General features: G+C 50.5%; 1 protein-coding gene across 1 annotated transcript; it reads left to right on the top strand.

Moving 5' to 3' along the window:
• Window positions 1-5,569: 5,569 nt before the first annotated feature.
• On the top strand, window positions 5,570-8,492 carry RPTN (repetin). The gene is made up of 2 exons (XM_019739831.3): window positions 5,570-5,707; window positions 6,450-8,492. The coding sequence occupies exons 1-2, from the start codon at window positions 5,570-5,572 to the stop codon at window positions 8,490-8,492; spliced, it is 2,181 nt and encodes a 726-aa protein (XP_019595390.3).
• The last annotated feature ends 3,202 nt before the right edge of the window (window positions 8,493-11,694 follow it).

The raw sequence follows: 11,694 nt of genomic DNA, 5'->3' as shown, positions 1-11,694 counted from the left end.
AATTAACAGGACAGTAATTCAGCTGCAAGGACAGATTTTAAAATGAGAACTTATTTGTGTAGATGATAATAAATGACCTTTCAATATCAAGAAATCTCAAAGAGTTTTATGTCTATTAATTAGTCCCACTCCTCTCCAGGGGAAGGTGTTCATTCGTTCCACCTGCATTTTATCTACCTGCGTCCTGCCAGAGGGCTAAGCAGGAGTGGGGAGCCTGCCCCCCCCACCCCCCGTGCCTCAGGGGCCTCCCTCCTAACACAAATGCTCAGCCAGCCTCTGGGTCCTGTGGGTTTCATCTTACTAAATAGCCACCCAACAGCTCAACAGCAGGAAAAAGGAAGTCTATGAGTTCCATGATAATTATCCTTAATGATTTGGTCAACGAATGACAAGGAGACTCCCTGAAAACTCTATTAGCTCAAAACAGTACCTGCCACACCCACGAGGCACACCTGCCCCACGCATGGGGACTGGACAGCAAAGGGACAAGAACCAAAGGCAACGAGCAGCAAGGGGTTTCTTCAATTGCATTGGGTCCCTCGTAAAGCGTAGTTTTCCCATGTAGGTTGGTCTTTAATACATAAGTGTAAGCATCTGTCTTGGCTCCCCAAGTAGATTACAGGCTCCTTCGGGGTTGGGACTGTTTAGGTACCAGAGAAGTACAGGAAAATAATAAACATTTGATGGGTTTAGCATCAGGAGATTCTTATTTCAAGGCTGGATTCCTTCATCTCCTGTCTTTAGGAAGTTATTTCATTCTTACTCACGCCGGCCATGGTGGAAAGCTCTTTCTCTCCCTGGGGAGTGAGCAATCACCAGTCCTGTTCCAAAAGGGACAGGATGTCATAGGGGTTGTGAACAAGGGCTTTGGAACCAGGAAGACATGGGCTCAAACCCCAGCTCAGCCGTTCCAAGCCGCGTGACCTTGAATAAGTTATTTATCCTTCTCTGGACCTCCGAGTCCTGTTGGAAAACTGACGATACTATCGCCTGCCCATGGAGTTGTTGTGGGAATTAAACAAAATAACACATGTAAAATGCTTAACATGGAGCCTAGCGCACTTAAGACCTCAATAAATTGTAGCTTAAACACTTGTTGCCTTGGAGACCACAAGGCCACATTCCAACAGGAATGCAAATAAATGCAGCAAAACACATTGAACAATGAACAAGAACAACGTAGGGCCTCATGCAATTTACAAATGCTAAAGTCACAGGACACCATCAGTGTCCTCTGGGTTTTCCACAGAGGGAGGCTGAGGAGCACAGAGCTCTGAGGCCTTTACCAAGTTCACGGTTAGAACAAAGTTAAAATATAACCTCTAAAGCCCCCGTTGACCCTAAGATTGGAATCACAGAATCGTAGCAAGTTAATGCCAAAACAAAGCTCAGACATCGATCCAACTCTCTCCTTTTATAGACGAAGAAACTCACGGCCAAGAGGTTAAGTGATTTGCCCAACATTACCCAGTATGTCCCATAATTTCTGTAAATGTGTATTACTTCTAGCCCCTTCTTCCCTCTAATCAACTCCTGTCGATATCCTAGCAGTGACAGTAGCAATTTGACTGCAGGGAAGGATCCGGTGTGTCCTACCTCCCACGAGACTGGAAGTTCCTTAAGGACACGGATTGTATCTCTTACCTCAGTGCCTACCAAACGGCCCTCCATACGCTCACAGATCCCCACTGATTGGCTGGCAGCAGCACACACCATTCTCTGCTCATCCCTGGGAACCCACTGAGAGTTGAAGCATATACAGCAGACCCTCCTGTGAAGAACAGAATCCTTCTGCCCACTGCAGCCTCGGGCAGAGAACTGCCCCTCGGACCTGAAGAAACAGTTGCTAGGAAGCCCTGGGCAATGTCCACAGGGCGGGGCCACAGCTTTGCCGCTGTCAGTCACCATGGCTGCTGTCTTTACCCCCCACCCTCCCCACCCCCCTCCCTTATTTGCCCCCAAGTCACCAAAACTTCTTTTGGTTTTTGACTCCAACAGGTAAGAAAAGACAAAACTAAATAGTTCTCCTAAGTTGAGACACAAAGGCAGAAAGGGAATCTTAGCATGAGCAAACTCTCAGGATTTATAAACACATTTAAGCCACTTCTGACCAGCCCTGGGAGACCCAGAAGAGCCGAGGGTGCAAGCTGGCAGCAGGATGATGAGACTGACCTGCTAGTGGGGGCGGGGAAGGGGTGCGGACTCTTAGACCCCACGGGGCCCCCTCAGAAGTCACACTTCTCCAGCACACCACAGCTCTCCTAGTTGTCTAGGCTTGAAGTCTTGGAGCCTCTCCTAACTTCTCTACCTCCCTGCCCCCCATTTAATGTGTCCCCAAACCCCATCCTTTCTTTTCTTCTATTACCCAGCCACCTTCCTATAGCTATGAACTGCTGCATGCCCGTCTCTTCTCACGTGGGTGGGCTGTACAAGAGACCCCTACCAGGCCTCCCAGCTCAGGCCCTGCTCTCCCCATTTCATCCTATGCGCCCCAGTCCAGGGCGACCAACCTGTCGCAGGTTGCCCAGAACACCCCCAGTTTGAGCACTGAAAGTCTCGTGTGCCAGGAAACTCCAAGTCCCACACAAACCGACACAGCTGGCCACCTTTCTGCAGTCCGATTAAACTCTTCCCCCAAACAATGCTCTGATCATGTCACTTTCCTGACCAAATGTCCCTGCTTCCCATTTCTCATTAAAACAGACCCTAAAGCAGGCCCCAAACCTACCTCCAAGAAAGCATAAGAAAGCACGAAGGAACAGGGGTTGCAGGCCTGGCATTACTCACAGCCCACTGGGAACCTCGGCAAGTCCGTCCAGCTGGACCTCCGTCTCCTCGTCTGTAAAATTAGGAGGCGACGTCTCGTCTCCTGTCCCCGCTGCCACACTAGACTCCCAGCTACTGGAATCCAAACACACCCGGCAAATTCTCACCTTTGTACCTTTGGTCTTTCCTTCTCCCCACCAGAATCTCTGCGTTATCTCCTGCCCACCTGAACCCTTTGGGGAACAACGCAAATCCCGCCTCCTCAAGGAAGCCCAGACCAGGCCCCTGAAGACTCCACACGCACCCGGGGTTTCTAACACAGCTCCCAGTATTGAACATCGTGTCGTAGGTGAAGCCTCTGTGCTCCAACAGGACTAAAATCTCTCTGCACGTTTGTGATCTCCTTGCAGAACCTCGACACACAGTCAGAAACAGCAAGTGTCGCTACTAATCAGGGATCGATGTATGGGGACATAGAAAAAGTCCGGCAAACCTAGAATGTTTTACCTTTCACACGAGATCCCCAAACACTTCCCTCATTCACTCATTCACTTACTCCACCAAGATTTACTATGAATTTCCTGTGCTGAAGCCACGGCGGGCAGGTCCTGGGTGCAGAGATGGGACAGATGGAGGCCCAGGCTTCTGCCAGCGTCTCCACTCACAGACAGTACGAACGCCCACGTTTGCTCTCAACGCTAACTTTTCTGGATGACCTTAAAAGGCTCAAGTGGTAGCAGCACCAGTCAGGGCTCCCCCACCCCCTCAGTTGGTCGGGTCTCTACCTCCCCCACTCGCCTGCAGGGCTGTTAAATTTAAAAAAAAATAAAAATAGCTCCATAGATTCAAATACACACATCTACCTACACAGGCAAGGCATCGGCCTAAGACAAATCTCTTCCAGAAACTATCAGGGCTGCCAAATAAATGTCCACAAGTGGACACTTTGGTCAATGTTGCTTAAGCAGTAGTTCACCATAATCAGAAGTGTCTGGACGCTGATGGGAACCACTTTGAGCACCTCTTGTAATTGTAGAAGTCACACGTGACGTGGATGCATCTTTTGTTATCAGTGTATATTGAGGTTTACAATTTTAATACAGTTTTCCTTTCTTAAAATGTGTGTACTTTTTTTTTGGCACCTTCTATATGCGTCTCCTGGCCTAGACTCTCCAGTCCCCTACTTTGGCAGGTTTTGTCAAGTGACCATATTGACCATCTCCTTTGGTATGATTTGACTCTTGTCTTCCATTAGTCTCGGTAAGTGACACATGTTAAGGATGAACTCACCCTAACGCCTGTCTATTGGGGACCCCCATGGCATGCACACACACCCACGCTCCCCTAATTAAATGGGGCTGTGACTTGAACAATGTCACCTAATCCAGTGACAAACAGGTTCGTGAGCAAGTGGGGGAAGTAAATAAACCAAACGGTTTGCAGAGGGAGAGGCCAAGCTAGGCTGAGCTGGGCTGGGCCCGGGGTGATTCAGGCTCTTTCACAGAATGGGTGTCTCCTCGGATGGCCCAGTAGGACAATTACAACCCCTATAAATAGGATGGGCTTTCAGGTCCCCAGTATCCTCTTCAGCTTCTCCGTCTGTTCGTTCTTCCTTAAGCAGGTAAGACATATATGGGGGGCAATGGCAGCATGCCCGAGACTCTTGGTGGCAGCTGGGATGTGCTGAGCTGGAGAGGTCTGAGCTTACCTTCCTACATTCCTTTCTCGGCTCTATCTGAGAATGTGATGATGGCTGGCGTGGTCTACCTCTGAGCCTGTGAAATATACATGCTTTTGTTTCAGCGTGTCCTAGGCACCCCAAAATAGAGGCTAGAACTGTCGGTGGACGGCTTAGTCTCCCATCATAGAGTATTTGTCTTTTGGGCATGTTAGGGAATCCCCAAGAGTTTGGAGCTCATCAGTGGAAGGCCCTGGATCATGGGGTCACAGTAACATTCAAGGGACTACAGCTGGTCCCATGCAATTCATTATCTGTCACCCCCCTTTATGGGCACCACTGCTCGCTTTTGGCAGGACACTGTGCCTTGCAGTCAGGGCTTCAGTTTGGAGGCCTATAAACCCAGTAACTAAAATGTTCACACCTCAAGAAGAAATCCGGATCCCAAAGACCCCAGGCTCCCGTCATGGCCAGTGTGGACCTGGCTGATTGTCCATACTTCCTACCGTCCACGCCATTCCTCTGGCTCGCTCTTTTCTTCTGTAACCGTTTTTGTATTCGTGGGTCCTACTTTATAATCACATCCCAAATGACCATCCAGGCCAGAAGCTCATGCTAGAATTCAGCCTCCCAAAAAGCCGCCGGAGGACCTCTGGCTTCCTCCCCACGTTAGCTCATGAGAAGGCTGAGACCTGCTCAGGGGGATCTGTCTGCCCGCTCCAGTGGGCTGGTCGTTGGTGGAGAATTATGCCTTACTGCACTGGCTTTGGCCCTGCCTCTCGGGCCTTCCTGACCACCTTTCCTTTTTGTTCCAACACGAGAGCTTCCATCGAGCAAGTCCCACGTGCAGTAGAGGATGGGGCATAGGAGACACCTACTGTACGCTTTTGAGTTTTAGGAAACTGTCATAGTTTGCACCCCATCCCCACAGCAGCACAGGATAGTGGGAGCCCGACTGTGGGTCCAAGAGAGGGGAGTGTGGCTAAGAAGGGGCCCTGTAGTTTCTTAAGCTTCTTTCCCAGCACAAGGGGCCACTTTCCCTCTGAAAAGGCCGTCTCCTGGTCTCCGTCCTCAACACTAGGCAAAATCGTGTTTCTTCCTTCAGGCTCACCTGTCTTTGCCAAAATGGCTCAGCTCCTGAACAGCATACTGACCGTGATCAAGGTGTTCCAGAAATACGCCAAGGAGGATGAGGACTGCACCTTGCTGTGCAATGAGGAGTTGAAGCACCTACTCCTGGCTGAGTTTGGAAGCATCCTCCGGGTAAGACGCAGACTCTGGGCCCCGTGGAGTCGAGGGGGAGAGACTCTGACACCTGCATCCCGGGCTTGATGATTTTTGTTTTATTTGGTCATGCTCCACCCCGTAACTAAAAGAATTTCAGGTCGCTGCTCGGTAGTCCTCTCCCAGCGCACACACACGCACACGTTTGTACAGGTGTGCTCACACACACACTCACCTCCTTGGACCTGAGCTTGAACAGGAGGGAGTGTAACTTCCAACTGGAAATTCATTTCTCAGAAGAAAATATCGATTTACATCTTGACTTCTGTATTTTACGTGCCATCCACACATCTTCTCATTCATTCACTCATTCACTCAGTGAGGACTCGTGAAGCGCCTACCCCATTCCAGCCCTATCCTAGCCTCTGGAGATACAAACGTAGATAAAACAGCCTCCCCTCCATCCAGAATCTCACAGTATAGTTGGAAAGAAGCAGGTAAACAAACAATTACAATATGGCATGTGATGGGAAGGGCTGGCTTCCTCAAATGACTCAAATTATTAATGAAGCTGATTTTAAGTAAGTGTCACGGTCCCATTGGTCCAGCAAGAGATGAGGCTCTGAGAACCAACTGATCAAAGCCTAGAAGCTGAGCTATGTCAGATTAATGGTTTCTCAGCCCAGGAAGGCTCACACAGACGAATGGACGGGGTGTGGACAGTGACACACGTCTTCGTATCCACAGGAGAGCATCTGATTTTGCTCTTTATTTCCCACAGAGACCAAATGACCCAGAGACTGTGGAAACCATCCTGAGCCTCTTGGATAAAGACAGAAGCGGATATGTGGACTTTCAGGAATATCTCTTGTTGCTGTTCCAGCTGGCCCAAGCTTGCTATGGTAAGCTGGATCGTGCGTCCTGTGGAGACAGAACCTCCGAGCAAAAGGAGCAGGAGGGGACTGAAGACCAGAAGTCTCTAGGAAATAAAGGCAGCGCACACAAGCAGAGGCATGAGGAAGAGAGGCAGGGCTCCCACCGTAACCAGTCAGAGAGACAAAACAAGGACACCAGCCAGGACCAGTCTGAGAGGCAAGATGGGGACTCCCACTCTGGCCAGTCTGAGATGCAAGGTCAGGACTCCCGCTCTGGTCATAAGTTGAGTCACAACTCGAGCAGCGGACAGCCTAAAAAATTAGGGTACATCTTTGCCTTGAGTCAGTATGAGAAACAAGTGCAGGATGCTCGTTGTGGCCAGTCTGGAAGACTTGGCGAGTCTCACTGCTCCCAAACCAACCAACGGCAATCGGGCTCACATTATGGACAGTCTGGGAGACTGGGTCAGGAATCAGGCTGTGGGCATAGAGACGGGCAAGAACTGGACATTCAATATGGCCAGACAGACAGACAAGGCCAGAGTTCCTACTGTGGTCAGACAGACAGACAAGGCCAGAGTTCCCACTATGGACAGACAGACAGACAAGGCCAGAGTTCCCACTACGGACAGACAGACAGACAAGGCCAGAGTTCCTACTGTGGTCAGACAGACAGACAAGGCCAGAGTTCCCACTATGGACAGACAGACAGACAAGGCCAGAGTTCCTACTGTGGTCAGACAGACAGACAAGGCCAGAGTTCCCACTACGGACAGACAGACAGACAAGGCCAGAGTTCCCACTATGGTCAGACAGACAAACAAGGCCAGAGTTCCCGCTATGACCAGACAGACAGACAAGGCCAGAGTCCCTTCTATGGCCAGACAGATAGACAAGGCCAGAGTTCCCACTACGGACAGACAGACAGACAAGGCCAGAGCTCCCACTGTGGACAGACAGACAGACAATGCCAGAGTCCCCTCTATGGCCAGACAGACAGACAAGGCCAGAGTTTCCACTGTGGACAGACAGGCAGACAAGGCCAGAGTTCCCACTGTGGACAGACAGACAGACAAGGCCAGAGTTTCCACTGTGGACAGACAGGCAGACAAGGCCAGAGTTCCCACTGTGGACAGACAGACAGACAAGGCCAGAGTTCCCACTGTGGACAGACAGGCAGACAAGGCCCGAGCTCTCAATGCAGTCAGTCGAAGCCTGGGGAAACTGGGCAGAACAGGTGCTTCCAAGGGCACGAAGGAACCAGCAGGGACTCCTGCATTGGGCAATCAGGAAGGTCAGGGAGACCAAGTCAACAGACTGCAGGACAGGAAGGGAGCCGAGGTCAGGGCCAGAGACTTCAGTCGGGGGTAGGGCAGCAGATCAGCCACCAGGCCTGGGAGCCCGAGGAGGGCAGCCAGCACCACCAACACAAACTCGTAGCCCAAATCCAGCAAGAACGGCCAGGGTGTCGCCAAGGCAGTGACACCAGCGGGCAGGGCAACAGACAGGCCCAGACCAGGCAGAGTTGTGGCCAAGGGCAGAGAGACCAGGTGGAAGACGAGCAGGGCCGCCAGAGCTGGGGCAGACACCAGCACGAGGGTCAGGACACTCCCCGTCAGACACAGGACAGGCAAAGCTACAAAGAGGATCCAAACTGTCAGCGACGACACTGTGGGCAGACTCCTGAGAAAACGGAGAGAGATCAAGGGATCCTGGACCAACAATCCCAGGGGACCGAGCGAGGCTGTGCTGATAGAGGCAAAGCCCTGATGAAGGAGGATGGCCAGACTCGAGACTCCCAGAGAAGAGGCAGTAACCTGTGCTTCCATCCCACCCAGAGCGGGGAGAGGCCCCAGAGAAGAGAACAGGGTGGAAGTCACCCCAAGGCAGCCATGACCCCCAACGCCTTCTATGCTTATCTACAAGAGCAGACAGAGTGTCAGCAGTAAGCTGTGCACACACCAGGGCTAAGGCGACACAAAGCCGAGGAGGAAATCGATGTGTCACATTCATATTCACTGCTGTTTGAGAGATGGAAAGTGTACGTCTTCCTTCTCTCCTCTACTCTCTATCTACTTGCTAGGCTGCTTTTCAGGACTAGTATCCAATTTTAGGGCATTTTAGTTCTTTGAGCAGCAATTCTAGGGTGTACTGGTTGGGTGAACTTTGAGGGGTAAATTGGGTGAACTAATCAGATCCCAATTTTGATGGGCTTGGGGATTTAAATCATTTCCTGGTTTGCCGCTCCATGGAGACGGGACAGGGCTGGACCACTGAAAGGTAGAGACTTCTCCCCAAAAGTTCAGAAACGGGAAAGGCATTCTGAAGATACACATCACAGCCTGGGGGTCTGCGCTCACACATCTGCGCTTCCGTAAGCTTGGGTTCCTGTGGATGAAACACCAGGAATTGTAAGCCTCAAAGTCTACACTAAAATGAAACACAGTGAGAGGCCGGTGGGAGAGCCAGAGGCCACAGGGGGCATCTCTGATGCCCACAACCTCCTGCACCCAGGAGCCTCCCCCTCCCCAGAGGGACCCTCCCCTGAGGTCCTGTCACCACAGCTGACTGGACTGATTTCAGCTCAATGCCTTTCTAGTTTCTGACCATATTAAATAGAGGAGAAGCATATGCCACCTGTTTTCAGATTCCAGTGAGCCCAGACTGTCGCCCCACACGTAGCTCCTGGGGCCTGAAAACCCTTCACAAGCAAATCCATGAAATTGTGTTAAAATTCCCAATAAATGATTGGTGAGCAATGACTTCATGACTCTTTTCCTTCTTCACTGTGGGACAGTGGGGGCTTCACTCGTGCGCCATTTTCCAAGAACAAGACCTCATTTCTCGACTTCTAAGATCTCTTTGTTCTCTGAGTTCCTGGGCACTGAAAAAAATAAAACTCCATCGGAAACAAATAACAAGGAGTCACACATGACCTCCCTAAATGTCATGTTCAGCTCCTTCCCTCGCAGAGGAGTCAGATTTGACTCTTCCCCATCTTTCACCTCCACGTTCAAACGGTCCCTAAGTCTTGCCGACTCTATACCCTCCATCCTCTCGACCTTTTCTCCACTTCCCCTGCCTCAATATCCCTTCCCTTCAGGGGCTCCAACAACTTAAGAACGAAGTTCACACACCTTAGCAGGGCACACAGGCCCTTCCTTCGCCATGTCACCCAGACGACTTTCCCAGCCTAGTCTCAGGAAAGGCTCCTCTCAGGGGCATCCAATGCTCCAGCCACACCAAGGACTTGACCTTGTCTTGGCAAACCATGGTCTTTCATTAATTCACATCTTTGAATACACCATGGCATAGCCTGAAATACCTCCCCTCCCTTGTCTGCCTGGCAAAAACCTAGGCGTCCTCTGTGTCCCAACTAAACCAGCCCACCTCGGGGAGGTTTCCCGGATGCTCAGCCCTCCTTCCTCTAAGTTCACTCATTTCTGTTACGTTATTTGTCACACACTCTATTGTAATCACCTCCCCTACCAAACTGGGAATAAGACCATATCTTACTCAGCCTTGCACAACAGGTCCTAAAACAAGGTGGTTTCGTTCAACGTTGTTTTGTTATAACATTGATGAGAAAAGAAAAAAATCGATTTCCAGCCAGGGCCACTGAGTGGAGTTGGCACGTCCTGTGCATGTCTGCGTGGGTTTTCTCCAGGGACGCCGGTTTCCTCCCACATCCCAAAGATGTGCACGTTAGGTGAATAGGGGTGCGTACATTGTCCCCTCTGAGTGGGTGTGGGTGCGAGGATTTTGTCTGTCTTGTTTGCCACTGTACCCTCTGTGTGGAAAGCAGTGACCACTCCTGGTGCCCGGGCAGTCAGTGAAAGCTCAGAGAAGTCCTCGGTGCCCTGGCCCAGGCCACACTTCCAGCTTGGTTCTCCACAATAAGCCAGCTGGGCTCCAACGTCACTGGACAACTTCCCAGCCTCCATACCTCCGCTTACACCATCTCCTCCACTTAAATACTCTTCCCATTCTTCTAATTAGCAACATCTTCTGGGCTTCTCACCAGCACAGAACTTACCACGTTGCACTGAAGTCGGTTTTAAACCCGTCTGTTTCCCACGCCGAGCTGTTAGGTTCTAGAGGGCAGACACTACATCTCATCCATAGCTGTATCTTTAGCACCAAGCAGAATTACTAGCCAATTACATGGAAAGAGACTGGGATTTAGAATAAAAAGACCTGCATTTAAGACCTAGCTCCACCACTTACTAATTTTAGGATCTTAGAAAAATTTCATCTCTTTAAATCTCATTTGCAAAACAGAGTTCAAAACTCCAATAGTTGCTTAAAAATAAGTTGAGATAACATACACAAAGGGATTAGTAATGTGATATTTTCTTGCTTCTTTAGTTGGTCTATCTTTTCCCCTTTTGGATTATTTTTATAGGAGATTAATAAATGTGTATCACATTATGGAAAAGCCCAGCTTAAGTGCCACCTCCTCTGAGAAGCCTTCCTTGATCCCCCTCTTCCCAGGTAATAATAACCACTCCTTTGTCTTCAAGCAATGACTGGAAACTTCCACCGCCATCATCCCACCCAGTCCACATTAGGTAGCAGCGGACATTTCCTGCTCCCAGACTGTACCAGAAGTTCCTTCAGAAATAGGTCCACACCTTATGCTTCATATCACTGTTGGCACCCAGGTAACGCAGAATAACTACCTGCTGGGTACTTGCTGAATCACATTCAACTGAACGGACTCTCCATTACATCACAACCCACCCTCATACCTGGCACCACCACTCTGTGCCCACTGTCCCGCTCTGCCCTTAGCGAGCTGTCACCTACCCACCTTCTCCCACACCCCAGGACCCCGCCTTTCTCTCTTAGACTTCCGGTGAATCCCACCCCACCCCCCAAGCTCCATTCAAACAGAACTGCTGAGCTGGGTAATTTCCTCTCAGCACCACCAACACTTCTGCTGATTTGCAGGATCCCAGACTGCAGCCATTTTAGTTTCTTATTCCTGGTTCCACTTCCCCTCCCCCCTCCTCCCTCTCGGTCCAAACCCAGTGGTTCCTGTCCGTCAACCCCCTGAAAGGCCAGTTCCAAAGTGGCCTCCTGTAACCCTCCCTCGGTGCTCTGCTGACCTCCCACTCAGTTTGCCTGTGCGTTCTGCCTCCTGAAAGC

The sequence above is a fragment of the Rhinolophus sinicus genome, chromosome 7 (genome assembly GCF_057876585.1).
Source record: "Rhinolophus sinicus isolate RSI-liver-muscle chromosome 7, RSI-T2T, whole genome shotgun sequence".
Lineage (NCBI taxonomy): Eukaryota > Metazoa > Chordata > Mammalia > Chiroptera > Rhinolophidae > Rhinolophus > Rhinolophus sinicus.
Note: the sequence above shows the minus strand (reverse complement) of the source record. Positions and strands in the feature narration are given on the sequence as shown.